Source organism: Bidens hawaiensis, unplaced genomic scaffold, assembly GCF_021521415.1.
Source record: "Bidens hawaiensis isolate Kalapana, Puna unplaced genomic scaffold, B.hawaiensis_p1.1 tig00000702_1, whole genome shotgun sequence".
Lineage (NCBI taxonomy): Eukaryota > Viridiplantae > Streptophyta > Magnoliopsida > Asterales > Asteraceae > Bidens > Bidens hawaiensis.
In genome coordinates this window covers 5,615,339-5,635,724 of record NW_027491042.1, presented here as the reverse complement: position 1 = coordinate 5,635,724, position 20,386 = coordinate 5,615,339, and the positions used below count along the sequence as shown (strand labels likewise).

General features: G+C 32.5%; 1 protein-coding gene across 1 annotated transcript; it reads right to left on the bottom strand.

The window, feature by feature from the left end:
• Positions 1-3,534: 3,534 nt before the first annotated feature.
• On the bottom strand, positions 3,535-10,906 carry LOC143533307 (putative methionine--tRNA ligase). The gene is made up of 17 exons (XM_077028135.1): positions 10,750-10,906; positions 10,536-10,680; positions 10,047-10,200; positions 9,783-9,938; positions 9,416-9,646; positions 9,193-9,336; positions 9,023-9,113; positions 8,812-8,918; positions 8,614-8,728; positions 7,815-7,948; positions 6,770-6,835; positions 6,311-6,439; positions 6,096-6,233; positions 5,885-6,014; positions 4,396-4,628; positions 3,995-4,096; positions 3,535-3,907 (listed from the first exon to the last, which is right to left on the bottom strand). Exons 1-17 carry the CDS (start codon positions 10,880-10,882, stop codon positions 3,677-3,679), a joined length of 2,439 nt encoding a protein of 812 aa, XP_076884250.1. The 5' UTR covers positions 10,883-10,906; the 3' UTR covers positions 3,535-3,676.
• Between the last annotated feature and the right edge of the window lie 9,480 nt (positions 10,907-20,386).

Below are 20,386 nucleotides of genomic sequence, written 5' to 3'. Positions count from 1 at the left end.
CAATAATCATAACGATAATCACGAGAGTAGAAACTTTACACGATGGCACAATGTCTTACCTTAATAGGTAGAGCTTTTTGGATTTGTGTATATAAGTTTCTTTCGATCGGATAGGATATCGCTACGACACTCGGGTATTATACTATAATCCTAATCTATATATGTGTGTGAAGAAATTCAGAGAGAAAGGAGAATTTTGGTGCAAGATTGAATGTCCCGTGGCCAATCTATTTATAGCCAATTCTGAAGCCCATCGCGATACGGGATGGCCATAAACATAGGGCGTATCGCTACGCCGCAATATTTCTGGATAACGTTACACGTCATCGCGTTACGCGATGAGGTTGATCCAAACCCGTCGCGTATCGCGATAGGTAGATTATTAAAAATCTTGATTTTTCACAAAAATACTAAGGCGGTCCTTAAGCGGCTTACGGCAATGCGAGCGAAGTAGGGGTGTTCTTCGGGTTCGTTTTTCGGGTTTTGGGGTTTTCGGGTCGGGCTATTCGGGTTTCAAAGTTTTAAATCTTGACCCGAAACCCAACCCAAATCTCGCACGGGTTTTTCGGGTTCGGGTAATTCGGGTTCGGGTTTTTTCGGGTTGGGTTAATTGGGTTTCGAGTATCCTAGAAAAAAAACACAAAACCAAAAAAATTTTAAAAACTATAATGCTAAAATTAAAACAACATATTCTTTTTTACTTATAACACATATAATCAAATAAAAAACTAACCTAACTTGATAAAACAATTCAATAGAAGAGTAAAACTAACTCGAACCATAATCGTATTCAATCGGTCGTGATTTGGTTGTTCGATTACAGTTGCTATTAGTAATAAACTCAATTCATAAAATTAATAATAAGCAATCGATTCATAATAGTTAGAATAACAACTGTCGATTAGAGCCAGATTCTGATAACTTTAATGACTAAGACTTAGCCTATTACACATAAAAAATATATTTAATTTCATAACTAAAAGTTTATTCGGGTTTTTCGGGTTGACCCAAATCTTCTAAATCAAACCCGAGAACCAACCCGAATTACTTAATTCGATTCGGGTTCGGGGTCTTCGAGTCGGGTTAGTTCGGGTTCGGGTACGGGTTTTTTCGGGTTGGGTTTCAAGTAAAAGTGACAGCCCTAGAGCGAAGTGCACCATCAAAGCACCACATTGCGCCCATCGCACTTCGCTCGTGCCCGTGCGCGTACGGGTGCTTTGCACCCCCGCTAGGACCATTGGGTGTGATTTGTCTTATAAGAATATTAACATATAAATTTTCTTTCTTATAAAGAGCTTACTAGTTTTATAATCTAGCGATGTGGGACAAGAAACTTACACTCCTATTTATACTATGGTGGAAGCTTCTCCTTTTCTTTCCTCTATCAATGTGGGATGGAATTTTCTTCTTTTGTTTCTTTACTTTTCCTTTAATTTGTTTTGTGGTTTGTTATAGTTACAAAAGCACTATAGATTTATAAACTTACATATAGATATAGAAGTTATTGACTTATTATTTTTGAGATATAGAAGTTATTGACTTATTAGATTTTTCAAAAAGTCATTTTAACCTTATTAAAAAACAAAAATAAGAATGGCTTTTGTGATTTTTAAACATTTTTTTTAATTTATTAGCTTTTTAAAAAAACTAATAAATCTATAAACTGTTTTAAAATTCAATCCCAAAAATGCCCTAAAATATTGAAATTCTTTTGCAAAGATATTTGACAAATCTCCATATCTTGACAATGTTTTTTAAATGTTTTCAATCAACATCCAGTTTCAACTTTATATTAATTCTTTTTTATATTGTTAAGGTTCTAATATAAATTATGGAATACAACAATTATATTGATTATATAAATATATAATGCTAGCCTATACACACGTGGGGTGAAACAAGTTTCTTTCTTGAAATTCAATAATTGAACACGAAAATAAAACAAAAGTTTTATAATCTTCACCTTGTGTTTTATATACCAGTATTAACATCCTGCCTTGTTGTAGAGGTATAAAACCGTTTATTTGATTCCACTATTATTATTATTATTATTATTATGGGGTGATGGTTCATATAATAAATGATTTAAATGCAATAAATCAATATTAATCATTGATCATGTGTAATTAATGCTTTACATTTAACACCAACACTAGTATGATATTGATGCTACTTGTCACGGTTTTACGTCCCCGTCATAATTTAACACCAACACTAGTTAATATATAAAACTATAAAAGGTGCAAATTGGACGGGCCCACTAAAAATTTTGCACACAAATAGTACAATATTTTTATTTTACCTTTTTGTTTTGTTGTTAAATTTTAAATTGCACACAAAGACAACAATAATTTCGTGTATTTTACTTGAATGACCCACCGAATGGGTATTAAGAAAATGATAAACATAGGCAATGAACTTTAGGGAAAATGTCAAATCTATCCACAAAATAATTAAAGAAGAAAAGAAATAAATAAACACAAAAAAATCATAGCAGATATGTTTCGTATCAAAGTAGGCCCATGTAATATGCATGATTTTGCCCTCTATGATAATAACCTCATTCCTTACGTAGTGGTTAGAATTTACAAATATTATTACACTGACTAGTAGTAGAAATATATGTTAAGCATTATTCATTTTCATCCACCATATCATATTTTTCTATAAAAAAATATTATTATAACAGTAAATATCTTGCAAAGCTTTACGTGTCAATTCAAGTCATGATAAAAGTTAACATGTCAAATTAGTGGACTTGTAATATTGAGATTCTTATTTAAATAGATTTAAATTGAATGGGTTTTATTGTTTATATTATTTTTTGAAGCCCAAGTGTGTTAATCACATCCCTCAAATATCACCTGCATCATAACTCAATTCATACTTTCCAGAAATAAGAAAGTTACTGGATGAATTATATAGCATACACATAATTAAGATACCTACACATATATATTGGATGTTTTTGTGATAACTTAAATACCCTGTTAAAATGCAATATGTATGCGTAAGGGGAAAATTAGTTTTGTATTACCTACATTTACTTGTTATATCATGTAATCATATACTAAGATTTCATGTCCAACTAAGCTCTGAACCCAACGTCAACTTAAGTTTGAAAACCAATTTGACAGGTTTGCTAAAACATCGTACCGGCGGATTTTGTCTAAAGTACCGGTTTTTACCGACAAACCGGTTTTAAGCCGAGAAATTTTTTACATTTGTGGTCCATTTTTTTCCAAAATCACTTTTAACCCATCAATTAACATTCATACAAGTAAACTTTTGGACTGTTTTTTTTTAAATTGAGTGCTTTTGTATTATTTTTTTAATATGGATTAACTTTTGAATTATTTTTTGTTATAGAAATCATTTAGTTTTGAGTTATTTTTGTATTGAAGTTTCATTTATAGAATAGAAAATTATAAGGTAAACTATTTAGCTGGTTGAACCTCCCAGTATAACCCGGTTGTACCATTTTTAGCCCAATCCGGTACAAGTAAAATACCGGCTTTTAAAACATTGTTGAAAACTATAATTATAAAAGCAAAAAATCTTCAAAAACAGTATATAGTAATCGCATCAATCACCTATAACACCTGACTCGTGTTATCCCAAAACATAAATAAAACAAACACAACACCGTTCCATTCCAAAAATGCAAAGCAACCATTCATCGAATCGACCCGTCAGATACTGATGAAACCTTGCAAACACCCGCAGAAGTAGTGAATGGTAGATCTTTATAACAAGCCACAAGATTCTTGTCTGAATGTAGATCCACTTGCAGTGCCTCCCAAACCTTCTTCTTGGGGTTCAAAACATCATCGGGCTCACCCTCAAAACCAGCAAACTTAACCCTCTCTCCAATCACAGCAGACTCGGGCGGCTCCACCAACTCAACCTGAAATCAAACCGACTCACACAGACGGTTAACCATTGGCTAGTTATATACTTGTACACACATGAAAAGAAAGAAAGATTACTATACCTTAGTGCCATCACTAGTTGAAGCACAAAGAACCATAGCTTGTGACTTAATTCCCCTCATGGTTGCCGGCTTTAGGTTGCATAGAACACACACCTTCCGGTTCTGTATAAAAAAACAAGATAGTTAAAAGTATCAAACTTCATATATACCCCTACAAACTAGAAAGATTATATATACCCTTACAGAGTAGTTAAAACATCAAGTATACCCATTCATCAAAAACAATTTAAACAAAAGTAATCGAAAGGGGCAAAATGGTTTTAAGTAAAAATTCATTAAAGTTAAGCATATATGAAAATTTTCAAGTTTAAAAAGGCTATATATGATTTTAATCCTAAAAACAAAGTTATGTGTAGCGTTGATATTAATATTTAACTGCTAAGATGTGTTGAAAAAAGAACCTGCATCTCTTCAAGAGGAATAAATTTCACAAGGCCGCTAACAACAGTCCTAGGTTGTTCTTCACCAACATCAATTTTTTCCACATACAAAGAATCAGCATCCGGATGTTTCTGAACTTCCTTAATAACTCCAACACGTATATCGAGTCTACTAATTATGACTTCCTGTTCCACAGGCATACTTTTGGGTTCACCTGCAGATTTAGCTGGTCGTTCTTTCTTCCCAGTTTTATCTGCAAATTCATATAATACAAACATTAATACTTTAAGGTAGATAAACTATGATATAACTTTATATCTCCCTCAAAACTTGGTATCGTACGACATTTATCCAACAAAAAATCTTAATATCATATAAACAAATTTTTCACTTAAAACTTGCATTGAGATAACTAGGGCTTGTAAATGAACTGAATGAACATGAACATAGCATGTTCATATTTGTTTGTTAACCAAACAAACAATCAAACACAAATAACTAAGTGAACGTAGTTTTCTTGTTCATGTTCATGCATTAAGAAAAAGATGTTTTTGTTCGTTTATGTTCGTACGTTAACAGTATAAACGAACGGTTCACAAATATAATTGAACATAATTGAGCTTTAAACCAATTAAAAGTAAATGCATACATCAATCTAATGGATCTAAAAAACTAATGTACTAGACCATGTTTGTAATGGGATATTTGTAACTACTTGAAAATTTTCAATGAATAGTGATAGCAATTGCGACCCAGTAAAATGCCACAAAATGAAACTGTAGTCGTTGGTACAATCAGATAAAATAGTCATATATATCGGGTTCAAAAGACGGGTCAGCATGAACTACAACAAAGTTCCACACGTTCCCATGTTTTGTTTTGTTTTTTACTTTTTATTTCTTATGCTATTTCAATTTGTACTTTTTGCATGTTAATTAGTACTCTAGTTTCCAATTTCTCTAAGGTCTAGGAACATGGTGTAGTTGGTTCTGGTTTCTTCCATGTAAGTAATTCACCAGGGATGAAATGAGATAGTTTAGAATGGAAAAGTTTTGTTTTGATTTATCTCATTGGATTATGAGTTAAATTGATCCGTCTATGCTAGTTCAGCTGTGATGTGTTAGGTAGTGATCTTAGACCCGATTAACTAAACGTAATGGTGTACCTGTATCTTTGATTGGGTGTTGTTGCCTTACAGTTCATTTGTGTGGTGATTTCTGTATCACAAACGAGCATTAGATCTATCTGTTTCTACCCGTTTCATTTTATTTCAATATCATACTTGTCGCCTGGTCCGATGCCTATCAATGTATAAACGAACGTAAACGTAAACTAACGATAGTAATTCAAATGGGCATATTTGGTATCAACATTTTTATTGGACAAGTATGATATATTGCAATCAACTTTGTTATTAGACAAGTACGATATAATGCAAATTTTCAGGAGTATATATGGAACTGCCACATTTTATTCACTAAAAATGAAATCATGCCACAAATGAATCACCTGATATTTTTGTGTTCTTGAGCTTTTCAGTAAGTTTCTTTGCTTCAGCATCTTCCTTAACAGCCCGATCAGCACGGTCAGCTTGACTTCCAGCAAACCTATTTCTAAAGGATTCTACTTCTTCATCTTTCTGCACATCACACAAAAATTGAATAAAAAAAACATATGTACAAAAAGCAAAATAAAAAACAAGAACAACAAATGTACGTACCAATTCCTTAAACAATGGGACAGGTGTCCCAATTTTGTGACCGGCGGGTACAATATTCCAAGGAGTTTTAGCCTTAACAATATCCCCTTTTTCATCAGAAAGTGATAGTTGAGGTGGCAGATTGAGCTGCTTGAGTACCTGTAACAATAATATGATAAAAAGAGTTTGTAAAAACTAATCTTTTTACACTAACATAATAATTTAAAATTACTTGCCTCAATAGAAAACGATGGCATAAATGGTTCTAAAAGGCATGCAAGAAGATAAACGAGCCCCACTGAAGTTTTCATGACTATAGAACAGGACGGAAGGTCTTCCTTGTAAAGCTTCCAGAACTGACTTTCCTGCATGAAGAAAAAGACAATAACGTTTATTCGTGTGCACATTTACTTTTAATAAATTTTTAGGCTTGACACGTTCACATTTACTTTTGATTGGTTTTTAGCTCAGTTATGTTCATCAATCTATATCAATTATTTGAGTTTGTTTACGTTTGTAAACCTTAAGTTTATGCTGTTAACAAACAAACATAAACGAGCACGAACACGTTCATTTTATTAACAAACAAACACAAACAATAAAACCCCTTTCGTTTAGTCGTTCGTGTTAAATTGTTTGTTCGAATAAAAGTTAAACGAACATGCTTAATTTAATTTTTTTTATTGTGAACTTACTTGTAGATAAGCATTTCCCTCACCAGATATGTTCATTGCAATTTTCAATCCTTGCTTTAGCTTGACCTACAACAATTTCCAATGAGAATTTGTTATATATACACACACGTGTATGCATATATATATATATATATATATATATAGGATGAGTATATAAGAACAATTTGTTATATCATTACAGAACTTTATTTAAGAACCTTAAGAAACTCTTAATAACTAACGTTTTTTATAAAAAAATCTGTACGTTAATATTACTTGAGTGTAGTCGTATTACTTTTTAGATCTATATTTACGGTTACAATTATGAAAATTATTTTTTACACATAAAAAATTTGTTATTACATAAATTTTACACATGTGTAAACTTGTAATTTATATATGTAATCAAATTTTTGGTTTTTAAATATGATTAAACTAGTCTCAGATAATGTTAATATATAAAAAAAAGTAAAATAAAATGTTTGTTAGTTATGAGTTCCTAAAAGTTAAAACTTTTTTTGAGTTCTGAAAGGATACCAATATATATATTTATATATATATATACACACACACATTAGGATGAGTATCATTACAAAACTTTTGAAAAGATTTAAGAGCCTTAAAGAACTCTTAATAACTAACGTGTTTTATAAAAAATTTTGTATGTTAATAATAATTGAGTGTAGTTTTATCACTTTTTATATCTGTATTTACGATTACAATTATGAAATTTGTTTTTACACATATCTAGATTTTTTTACACATGTAAATTTGTTATTACATAAATTTTACATGTGTAAACTTGTAATTTATATATGTAATCAAATTTTTGGTTTTTAAATATGATAAACTAGTCTCAAACAACGTTAATATATAAAAGAATTTTAAAAAAATGTCTGGTTGCTATGAGTTCCTAAAAGTTCTAAACTTTTTTTAAGTTCTGAAAGGATACCAAGCCATATATATATATATATGTGCATGTATGTAAAAGATAAAAAGGTGTGAAGGAATAATAATAACAATAACAAGAATCATAATAAAAATATATCCCAGTATGTTAACTCACCTTCTCCATGGCATCCACATATTGGTCAACATAGTTACCAACTTTCTCTCCCAATGCTTTTGTTAAAAGATGTGACTCTGCACCCAGAGCCTCAGGAACTATAGAGTTGTATCCCGACGCTTTGCCAGAAGAGTCTGTCGATTATAGACAGTATTTATATGCAATCAGTGGTAAAGAAAAAAAGCATTGAATAAATAAAATGACAGAATGTTGCTAATTTACATAGCCTGGATTCTAATGCCACTACGCCTAAACCAAACCAAATGTTCAGTAAACCATTCATGAAGCGTTCGGTGGGAAGTTCGTTTACTTAATAAACTCACAAACAAACACAAACAACATTTTTATGTTCATTTATTAAAATGAATGAACATGCACAGATTGTACTCATGTTCAGTCATATGTGTTCGTGAAAGTTTGTTCATGCTCATTAGTTTACGTTTGTTCGCGCATATATTCATTAAAATCTTTTAAGCCCGTTAACATGCATTCTATTTTTATGAAAATAATCACCCGTTACAATTTAGCTCAGTTTTAGTTTGCAACTTTTAGGCTCAACAATCACCCGTCACAATTTAGCTCTGTTTTAGTATTTTCTAGGCTCAACAAATTCATTTATACTGTTAGAAAGTGAACATAAACAAGCACGAACACGTTCATTTTCTTAAAAAAATAAACACAAACAAAAATACTCTTCATTTTTGATTGTTTGTTCGATTAACGTTAAACGAACAAATGAACATGCTATGTTGATGTCCGTCTGGTTCAATTACAGGCCTAAATGGTACCAACCACTAACCTGTCTCTTTAGCAACAAAGCTCAATACACGGTTGATGAAATTGCCTAAATTATTTAGCAATTCACTGTTTAACTTTGCTTGCAAATCTGCCCATGTAAATAACGTATCCGATACCTACACCAAAACGCAGTGAAATAAAATTAATAAAATCAACATAATGATGGAGCTATGAATCAAATATGACACAAATGCAGTACCTCTGGTCTATTGGTTAACAAATAATATCTCCAGACGTCTACAGGAATATTTGTATCCTTAGCATCATTTCCAAACACTCCTATACCCTTACTCTTTGAAAACTTGCCTACACAAGTATCAAAACAAACATAAAAATCTTTAAACGATTACAAACATAAAGTAACAACTCAAAAGCAAAAAACCATAATTGTTTATCAGTATAGTACAAACCTGATTCATAATTTAAGTACTCGGTAACACTAATAGTCTTCATCATAGTCCAATTCTCACCAGTCCCAATAAGTGTAGAAGGAAACATTACCTAAAAATGTGTATTTTTCATTATAATTAAAGTCAATGTATTTGTAGACGACTAGAATATTTTAAAAAAGTAAACTTACAGTGTGAAATGGAACATTATCTTTTCCCATAAACTGATACAACTCAACATTTTCAGGATTTTTCCACCATTTTTCCCACTCGTTTGTGTAGCAATTACTAATAGAGACATATCCAATAGGTGCGTCAAACCATACATAGAAAACCTAGACAATGAAATCGTAACTATATATAATGAAACACAGTTAACAATAAAATTGTAGCTATATATAAGAGCTAATTTACCTTGTCCTTGAATTTCTCAAGTGGGACCGGAACGCCCCATTTCAAATCTCTAGTAATGCAGCGTTGTCTTAAACCTTCTTTAAGCCATGCATTTGTGGCATGAATAGCATTTTGACTCCATGAACCGGCCACTGACATCGTGCTAATGTATTCACGTAATTTAGCTTCCAATAAAGGGAGCTCAAGAAACATGTGGTCTGTATCACGGATTCGAGGGCTTGTTGCACAAACCTAAAACATTACCAAAAAAACTTGATCAAGAGTTTCAAAAGGTCCATCCTCATAAGTTAAAGTGTCAAACTATGAAAGATTACTATCTATTACAATAGATCAAAATACATCAAATATAAGTGAACAGTAAATTAACCTTGCATCGAGGATTGATGAGTTCTGTTGGATTTAACAGCTTGCCACAATTTTCACACTGGTCTCCTCTTGCAGAATCATAATTACAGCCTGGTGTCGGGCAGCTGCCCTCCACAAGCCGATCAGCTAAAAACTTACTACATGTATCACAGTAAAGCTGCATTGTAAACAAGAGATTCATAATTCACTGTTCATCTCCCAATAATTAATATATAATACAAACCACAAGTTAAAAAAATAACCCCAAAAATACAGTTAAGCACACCTGTTGCATTGTATTCTCTGAAAGCCAGTTATTCTCCAACAACTTCTTGAAAATTGCTTGACAAACTTCAGTCTGCTGTGGACTTGAAGTTCGTCCAAACTCATCAAAACTTATATTAAACCACTTATACACGTCCCTATGAATCGCATGATACCTAAAATGATACCCAAAAAAAAAAAAATTAACTATTAACTAAATTCTATGCAGTTAGTAATTTAACACTAACAATTCAGTATACTCTCCTGCCATTAACAAATTCACCTTTTTGCAAGTTACAAAACACTAACAATTGTAGCAAGTGGAAACTGATTAAGACTTAGAAAACTAACATTAAACACTAAAAATTGACAATCAAGACCTAAAAAAACTGATATCGGTCAAATATCTACTGATAACCGATATATCGACTAAATTATCAAACAGAGGCATCAAAACCCTAGGTGACCTGAATCAAAATCATGTAAGAAATAAAGAGATGATAACAATTACTTATCGCAAATCTGTTTAGGCGTGCAATTCTCTTCCATAGCCTTGGTTTCGGTAGCGGTTCCGTACTCATCAGTGCCGCAAATGTATATGGCGTTGTAATCTCTCAATCGGCAGTACCGAGCGAACACATCCGCACTCAAAACACCTACGAATTCACAAAATTAAGCTCAAATTAACAGTTTACACATCAAAATCGAGTATACGTGCTACTTACAGCCGATTATGTTTCCGAGATGAGGAACGTTGTTGACGTAAGGTAAGGCGCTGGTGATTAGGATGTTTCGTTTGCCGGCAATCGGAAGCTTCACCGGTTTCCGATCATCGCCGCCGGTAACAGCGTCGCCCATCGTATTGTTGAGGTTGAGATTAGAGTTAGGGTTTATGGTAAGGTAATGCTATGATGCAGGCGGAAGAAGAGAAACGCAAGGTTGTAGTGAGTGTTATTAGGGCAATTTAGGAAACAACAAATGGCTATTTTGGTCCCTCTATCAAACCATCTTAAAAGTTTCAGTCTAATTGAAAACTCATCTCTTCACCTCTTAATCAATATATAACATCTTTTGCCATGTCGGAAACGAACCTGACATAAAGTTGTGTTCGTGTCCGACCAAAACCGAACCACTCGGTTAAACTTGTTTTCTTACTTCTAGGCCCGTTTCGGCTTTTCTTAAAATGGGTCAAGCTTATAAACATGATTAGTTATTATTGAAACCCAATTCTTAAATAAAAACTAAAATTTACCAACTTAAAAGTTTTACGACAAAAACACAATAACTAATTATAGTGAAATCTATATTTTTCTTTCAAATCTTTCACTCACTCATGTTCCCTTTCTCCATGAACATTGTATTGAACCTAGAATTATGTAATAGGATCCCGCCTCAAACTGAACTCGTCTAGTTCAGCTCGCTTAAGTGCTTAATCCATCTTTCACTTGCTTAACCTTATCATGTGAGTTTTCATAACCCCCTAATCTAAATCACTCGCTTAATCTTAATCCATCGCCTGGTTGTGTTCGCCTAGAACCAAACTTGTCTGGTTCAGCTCGCCTCGAACCGAACCCGTCTAGTTCAGCTCACATATGTGTCTAGTTTGTATTTGTTGCTTGTGAATTACGTGATATATGTACAAGGTGTTTATTGTTTTATGGTGATTGGTACATAAACGCAAACTCGAAGTGGGAGGGTCTGTCGAGGCATACTTGCACCGCCTAATTCTTCAACTTATGTTGGAATGCACGGTGCTTCTCATATATTACTCCGAGCGTAGGGGGGGTCCTTACTAAATTTGGCTTATGTCAAGCGAACGGGAATATCATGTTTTTATTTTCTTTTTTACTTTGTGATTGAGACGTTACATCTTGACACTTGAATTTTGATATTTCATAATATATACATAGAGTTAAGTGTCATTTTAGTACCTGTGGTTTGGCAAACTACGCAACTTTAGTACCTATTCTTTATTTTGTGCAAATAGCTACCTCAGTTTCAAAAAACTTGCATTTTTAGTACTTTTTTCTAACCCCGTCTATTTTTTCCGTTAAGTCAGGGATAATTTGGTAACTTCGTTATTTTCTTTGTTTTTTTCTTTTATTTTAAACGCTTATATCTTGTAAACCCTAAATCCTCAAATCCTATGATGATATGGAGAAAGGGTTTGGGGATTTAGAATTTGGATTTTGATGTTATGATTTGGGGATTTAGGGTTTACAAGATATAAGTGTTTAACAGAAAATAACGAAGTTACCAAATTATCCCTAACTTAACGGAAAAAATAGACGGGGTTAGAAAAAAGTACTAAAAATGCAAGTTTTTTGAAACCGAGGTAGCCATTTGCACAAAATAAAGAATAGGTACTAAAGTTGTGTTGTTGGCCAAACCACATGTACTAAAATAGCACTTAACTCATATACATATACAAACATTATGAACTCTCACCATCATTATTATTGACAAAGTTATATTATTTTAAATGTGCTGCAGGCCGAGGATCATTGAAGATCAGAATAAAATTGAATGAAACCTATAAAATATTATTTAAATAAATATGTTAGTCTATTCGATGTATTGTATTTAAATTTCAGACAAAATGTGTACTTTTAATTTGATTATAGAAATTAAATATTACTGTTACTTCAATAACGTCTTTGAGCTATGAACAATCAGTGTACTGCCCCGATGCATCATCTGCCTAAGTTGGGGTGTTACATTCAATGATCAATTTCTTCTTAGAGAAAGCTTAATTTCATATCTAAGATTATGAACAAAGCACTTCAAATTGTTGACCAAAATCAAACTCAAATTCAAAATCAAACGTATTGGTTTGTGAAAACGTAAATCAATTATCAGATAAATGATGAGAGCGAGGATAGGCTATTAAACTGAACATGAATTGAGAGTAACAAAACGCTATTATTTTACGATCTTAATTCAATTTTGTTCTGAGTGTAATTATAATTCGTTTAGGTCATTAATTTTGTTCTGAGTTTTTTTTGTGCAGTGTGTATTTTGTTCTGAGTGTAATTTGAATTCATTTAGGTCAACATCTGAGTGTTATTTTGTAAAATGTGTATTTTGTTCTAAGTGTAATTATAATTCATTTAGGTTAACAATTTAGTTTGAAACATTTTTATTTTTGTTCTGGCCTTTTTTTGTAGTGTGTATTTTGTTACCAGTGTAATTTTAATTCATTTAGGTCAGCAATTTTCTTTTAAGCTTTTTTCACACTATGTTTTCCAAAACTTGTACAATTTATCTTTGTTTGCAATTATGAATCTCAATTATAGAATGCGTAAATGGAATTTATTTGACTTTTACACTCAATTAATTGTTTATAGGTCCTATGCATTGATTTATACAGTGAAATGTGAATCTCAAGTCAATTCTTGAGTTAAACGACGTTTCATTTTTATTTTGGTTTTTATACTTGATTTCGTGGTTGAGCTCTGATTAGAGTTGATAAATTGGATGACTTAGATTGCAAAGTTCAAAAAATGGATTACGCCTTATGATATAGTCGATTTGTAATCGATGGATTTGATTGCGAAATTAGTTTTGGGTTATTTACGAAGCTGTCATCTCGTGATTGAGTTTTAAATTGAAATCGATACTTAGTATTCTTGCGTACGTAATGTATGATAACTAATTATTATACAATGACCCACCCTATATGTATATAATTTTTTTTAAAATCGGGCCTACCAGGTGATCAGACGAGGACGATCTCCCCCCTAAAGACGGTTATGGGGTGGACGGAAATATCCCTCATGTGAGGTGAGAAAGTAATTTATTTAAATTATATATGGGTGGACAAAAATACCCCTCACGTGGGGGGGTTTTTTACGGAGAAGTTGGATGTCGTTTGTCAATTGGACTGAAATCGTTAACAATTGAAACTTTAATGACTAAAACTGTTAAGGATTTGATGATTGGACCAAAATAGTTAAAATCAACAAACCGAATGAACCAAAATAACCATTCTCTCTTTACGAAATAAACACCAAATTATGAAACATTTCCACTTTTACCACACAACAAGCTATACTTCCTATGTTAAGAATAGCATTTAAAAACATCACGATAAACTTGTATATAGTGCATAACAGATAACTCAAAGTTGTGAGAGAGAAAAACAAAGACAATTACATAGCCGTCGTTTCTATTACATTCGAATTTATAGATAAAATGCATCATAAGATAATCTCAATGCCATTTTGCATTTGTAATGTTTCAAACCTCTGACATAAAGTACTATTATATAATACCAACTCATCAAGAGTTGGGCAGAGGCGACTCAAACATTCTAGGGGCCTAAATTGAACTAAAATCTGTGACCTCATATAGAAGATATATTTTGAACCATTCTAGTAAGATATATTACTACGTTTAGCCCTCTCAGTTTTGATTTTTCCACTAAACGGGTTAAAGATGACTATGTCTTTGCAACACTTCCTGATAGAAAACTTGAGATTTTTTTACTACAATTAACGCAATGCAGGCAAACTCCTTCTATTAGATAGTGCCACAAAAATTATAACTAATTCGAGGTCAAGAAAACATAGAAGAGGGCTTTGGTAACCAACTTAAAATGAGATCTCCATTAAGTCTACAATGTCAAAAATTTATGTGGTCCTTTTAAAACCATCAGTCACAGAAAACCAAAAGATTTGACATAAGCAAACTCAACAACTTGAGATAATTAGTCTATTAGATGGTCAGGGGCGGATCTAATGTGGGTTTATCGGGTTCACGGGAACCCACTGAGTTTCGGATTTTTCGTAGAAAGTCCATATAAAAGGCTAGAGTGAACCCATAAACAAATTATATAAATGCTCTAGTGGTTAAGCCGTTACTTTGTAATTGAGAATAGATTTAAGGTTACTTTCTCTCTCTTGTTGCATATTTTCAAATATTTTTTATTCAAAACAGATTTAAGGTTACTTTCTTTCACTCTCAATCACAGCTTCCACCATACAGCAAATGTTAATAATATATTTACGGATGTATAAACTTTCTATATATCTAGAATCTAGATATGTGGAAAAAAGATGAAGATGTGGCCTAATAAACAAATAGGATTGTTCTAAATGTAAAGGTGTATGCAATTGCAACATTTGTATTTATGTTTATGAAACTTTATATGCTTATGACTTGTGAAATTAAGAGAAAATTTAAGGTAGATTTAATTGTAGGAAAAAACACGGTTATCAGCTCACTCGTAAAGTTACACCAATGACAAAGGCATGTGGATTATCCTATGTTTTTTAATGGAGACGTTTTTATCGTATTTTTATTATGTGATTAACCTTGCTTGACCCAAACCGTCGCATCGACCCGAAAATTTTTATGCCCATTCCTATGAAATCGAGCACCTAAAAATAGTGAACCCATTGGAAAAAATTCTTGGATCCGCCACTGTAGATGGTGCTTTGATGTTCTGGTTAGAGCATTCACAACCCATCTCCTAAATTTATGTGAGGAGAGTTTGTAAATTATAGGGTGGGGTTTTGAGTGGTTGTGAGTGTAAATTATAGTGTGGAGAGAGAAAATGTAGTGATTTTTTGTAAGTTTGGGGAAAAAGTTTGCCGCTATTTATTTTTTAATAGTTGTTGAATTGGTTGTGAGTAGAGGAGAGAGAAAACTGTAATGATAAAGGTATCAAAAATATTATTTAATTAAACAGAAGAGAGAAATATAGTGTATTTTAGTGTAATTATAGAGATAGGGATAGAGGACCGGATGAGAATGCTCTTAGCATTCTTAAGTTTAGAGCATCTCTTGTATGTTGGAAATAACTCGTGAATGTGATCTTAAAGATCATTTGAGTAACGTTACCGATATGACATAACTAGTCCCCAACATTTACTTGATTTAACAATTGTATAAAGTGATTATTTTAAGGAGCGTTTAGTTAAACGAGCAATTAAGATTTACCTTTAGATACCTTTAATAGAGAACTAGCATAAGTGCCCGCGCGTTGCTGCGGGTTTGCGCAAATTATCCTCTTGTATTTTTTTGTAGCGTTTGGTGTGGTGTGTAACGAGTTATCACTTATTAGTGCGAGCGTGTTGCCGCATGTGCATATGATTTGTTGGCTGTTGATTTTTGTGTGGAGGTGGTTACTAAAATACTGACATATGCATATATATTTGATACATTCATTACAAAAAAGTTGGCCTAAGGCAACCTTTATTTCACAAAAAAAAAGTTGCATTAGGTGAAGTTGCATTAGATCTAGTGCAACATTTTTGTTAGATAATATATATTTTTTAATTATATGTATTTTTATTAAATACAATATGTATATTTAATGTTTAAACTCATTCAATAACCATTAGTCTGGTCTAGTGGCAAAGGGGTATTACTTTCAACCAAAATGTTATGAGTTCTAGTCTCATTCATCTGAGACATGTTTAATCATATTTTCATACAAAATTTTTTACACAACCCAAATTATAACCAAGTAACCCATATATAAATTAAATTGATTAAACACAACAAAATACTCATTTTGCTTAAGACCTAAAAAAATTTTCGCCTTCGGCCCAAAACTGGTTTTGCTTTCTCGGAGCCGGCCATGGCAAGGATATGGATGGGATTGTTGGGGTTATTACATAGAGATCCACTTATGTTGGAGCACGGACCATAGGCTGTATGATATGTTGTGGCTTTCATGAGTTAAGAGCAAGTGGATGTAATTGTCAATGTTTCCCAAATGGGCCCTAAAAAATAATTTTGATGGAACACAGGAGGGAACGCTATCTCTTTAACCTCGTCCGTTATTGTGTGAAATTTAATAACAACGTTTGTAAACACAGACCAAGCATGTGAAATGACGAAGTACAATGCATGTTAACATAGAGCTCCCCCATTGGACTAAAAGGAAGTCGCTCTGACATATTCTCTTTTTTGTGTTGACGGGTATTTGAATAAATGTGTTGTGTAATGAAACCCATGATACGTTTAGTGTGCAAAACATTTAGTCATCTAAAGGGACATTGTATAATCACAAAGTGTTTGTGATGGTGATATAAATGCCATGGGATTCATTTATCGGTAGGCGTTTGTATTGTGACAACCGCCAAAAATTATACTAATCTGGTAATTATCTTAACCGTAATCGCGTATTAATTAGTAAGATAAATACATAGGAATAATATTTTTATCTAAAGTCTTTGATTTTAGTTGAGTTTAAAATATGAAACCCGAAAAAGTTCAATTTTGTCATGTAACTAACACTGTACAGATTGACACTGGGTAATGTCTCGAAACAGATAAATTCATAAACATGTCAAGATGACCTCGAAAAATTAAATTTTATGTTAGGATATTAGAGATAGTATTTAAACTTAATTTTAGAATGTTCGAATCGCGAAAATTAGAAAATAAGTAACCGAAAGCCAGTAGAGGACACCGTAAGGACCTGACACCAAGTTTCTCAGAAAATTATGTTTTTAGGCAGACATTGACTGTAATCCAATTTCTCTCAAAGTCTGATAAAAATTATTAGAAACGAATGTCGTTTGGCTAGATAAAATACGAGATACGTTAAACCTTAACACCTAGATAATACCATCTATTATTATTTATCACAAACCTTTCCACTCCCTTACCACCTCTACGGTCGCCACTCTCACACAAAACCACCCACTTGCATTATTATATTAATATATACACACATACAATGATTACCTAGATTACTTGGAAGCTTCAAACATGGACACATTCACACTCTATCATCCAACTCATAAACCCTATACCTCTTTCTCTCTCTATAAAACCGGTTACCACCACCACTTCACCATCATCACTATTTCAAAAACCACCTTACACCATTGTTAAATATTAGGAGCTTTGATGGAGGATTAGGCAAATAACAAGGAGTAGGAAGCCAAAGAGGGAACCATAAGGTAACTTAAGGCCACATTATCACCTCCATAGGCACCAAATCCGAAATCCAAGGTAACCCACTTCAAGATTTGTGTATATTAGTTGCTATTTGATGTTTAAAGCTTGATTTTGGTATGTTTGATAATATGCATACAAGTATAATGTGGATGTATGCATGCATGTGAGTGACCCGTGAGTTTGCATGTGAATTTATAAGATGGGTTTTGTTGATTATATGACTATTTATGGTTGCATTTTAGCTTGTATAGATTGTCCATATTGATGTTACTTGAGTTTGTTTAACAAATGGGTTTAAGTATTGTTTTAATAATGGAAATAAATGTGTAAATGGTCAAAAGATTGGAAATGGATTATGGGTAAAAACACCCATTAGAACCGTGGGTTTTGATTTGGGTGTTGATTGAAGTTGTAAGCTTGTTAAATGGTAAAATGGTCAAAGAAAGAATGATAATTTTGAAAACCCACATACTTGATTTCTTGAAAACGTTGTAAGAATAATAATAATAATGGTTTTGAAAAGATAAAAAAGATCTTGGAAAAGGGTTGACAAAAGTGTAGAGATTTGATTTTGTTGGAAAGTTACTTACACATGCAAGTAATACAAAAAATTTGATTTTTGACCATAAAGCTCATACTTGTCTTGTATTGATTTTTATATGGATTGAAAATGACAAACTAAGTTATTGAATGGGACATATGGAAGAGAATAAAATCTACTAGAAGTACTAGGATGCATGAAACATGATAACCTAGATAAACAAGAGTTTGTGTTAAACTTAATAAAAGGAACTTTGTAAATTGTACAAGATGTTTTGCAAGATGATTTGATAAGTGAACATAATCTTGTGTGGATGATTAAAGATTTGTGGTTAGGATTAATTTAGTAAAGATCGTTGGTATGATAATAAGGTTATTAAAAATTGCTACTTACTAGTAATAGAAACTTTGTTGTTAAAGAATCAAGAATGTGTTTGTTTAAAAGATGATAATGGGATGAAATAAGAGGTTAATATGGGTTATTAAGATCTGGAAATTTTGGTACATAAACACCTTGTAGAGACTATAAAAATAACATGTTCATTGTATAGTTGAAAGCTTAGGGCGGACGGGGCGGTGCGTGGTGGCCTCCCCATCACGCGTGATGGGCTTTTCAAAACCGCCGCCCCCTTTGTTATGCTGAAAAAAGGGAGCTTGCGTGATGGGTGTCACGCGTGATGAAGGGTTGATTCCAAGAAAAAGAGCCGTTGGGAGGGGGGTGGTTATGACCGTTGGGGGGCAGCCGTCGCCGGAGGTGATGGATTGCCGGAAAATTAACAGGGAAGAAGGAGTTATGCTGTGGGTTTTGTTAGTATTATTATTATTATTATTATATTTTAAATATAATTTACACATTTAACCCCTTAACTTTCACATTTTTTTAAACAGAATTTAGAATAATTTACGAATTAAACCTTGAACTTTTGAATGCTATAAAAATGATATAAAAGTCGGCTAAGTTGGCGGAAACGTGACGAGGCCTATATCAACCATTTCTTTGTCGGTTTTTATTTATTTATTTATCGTTGTAACATTTAATCTTGCAAAAAAAAAACAAAAAAATTCTATCACACACCACCACACCACACCACACCACCACCCCTAGTAAAAAACCATCACATGTGATGGATTTGGGGTTGGTGATGTGGCACCATTTGATTGGGTGGGGTGTGTGATGAGTGATGCCACCACATCCACCACCCCTCCTCCCCTTAAGCTAAGGCTTGAGCATGTGTAGAAAAAGAATTGTTTGTGTGCATACTTGGTGTTAGATAATCAAACATGGGTAGGATAATATATTACTTGTTATTATATGTATATTTGCTGTACCAAATGGTTTGGTTTTGACATTGTGACTTAAATAGATTGTCGGTGACTTTAACCGTCGGAAAGTTCGACTTTTAAAAGTGAACCGACATGAATTTTGGAACTGAATTAAAACAGCTCCTAAAGTCATAATATTCTTATATTTAACATAAGTTAAAGTATAAGAAAAGTCAAGAATAGCAAAACTTAAACCAACCCGATTCGTATCGCGAAAACGTCAAAAAGTGGCTTTTTAAGAAATTGGCAACAAAATAAAAACTATAACATTTTTATTGGAAAACTAATAAAAATTGACTAAAAACTATATAAAAAGTGTTTTAGATAATTTAAAACTAAAAGTTTTCACAAAATAACAACCGGTTCGTTTTTAAGCTCAAAACTGACGAAACCGGCAATACCGACAAACTGATTATAATAGAGTTAAAATTTTAAATAAAACAATAAATTAAATTTTTCAAAACACTCCAGCAACTAAAGGTAATAATTTTTATAAATTTTAATAAGTAATTTAAATAATTAAATAAAACAATTATTAGTTGATTACTACTTGTTTATATTTTTAAGTATGTATTTATAGAA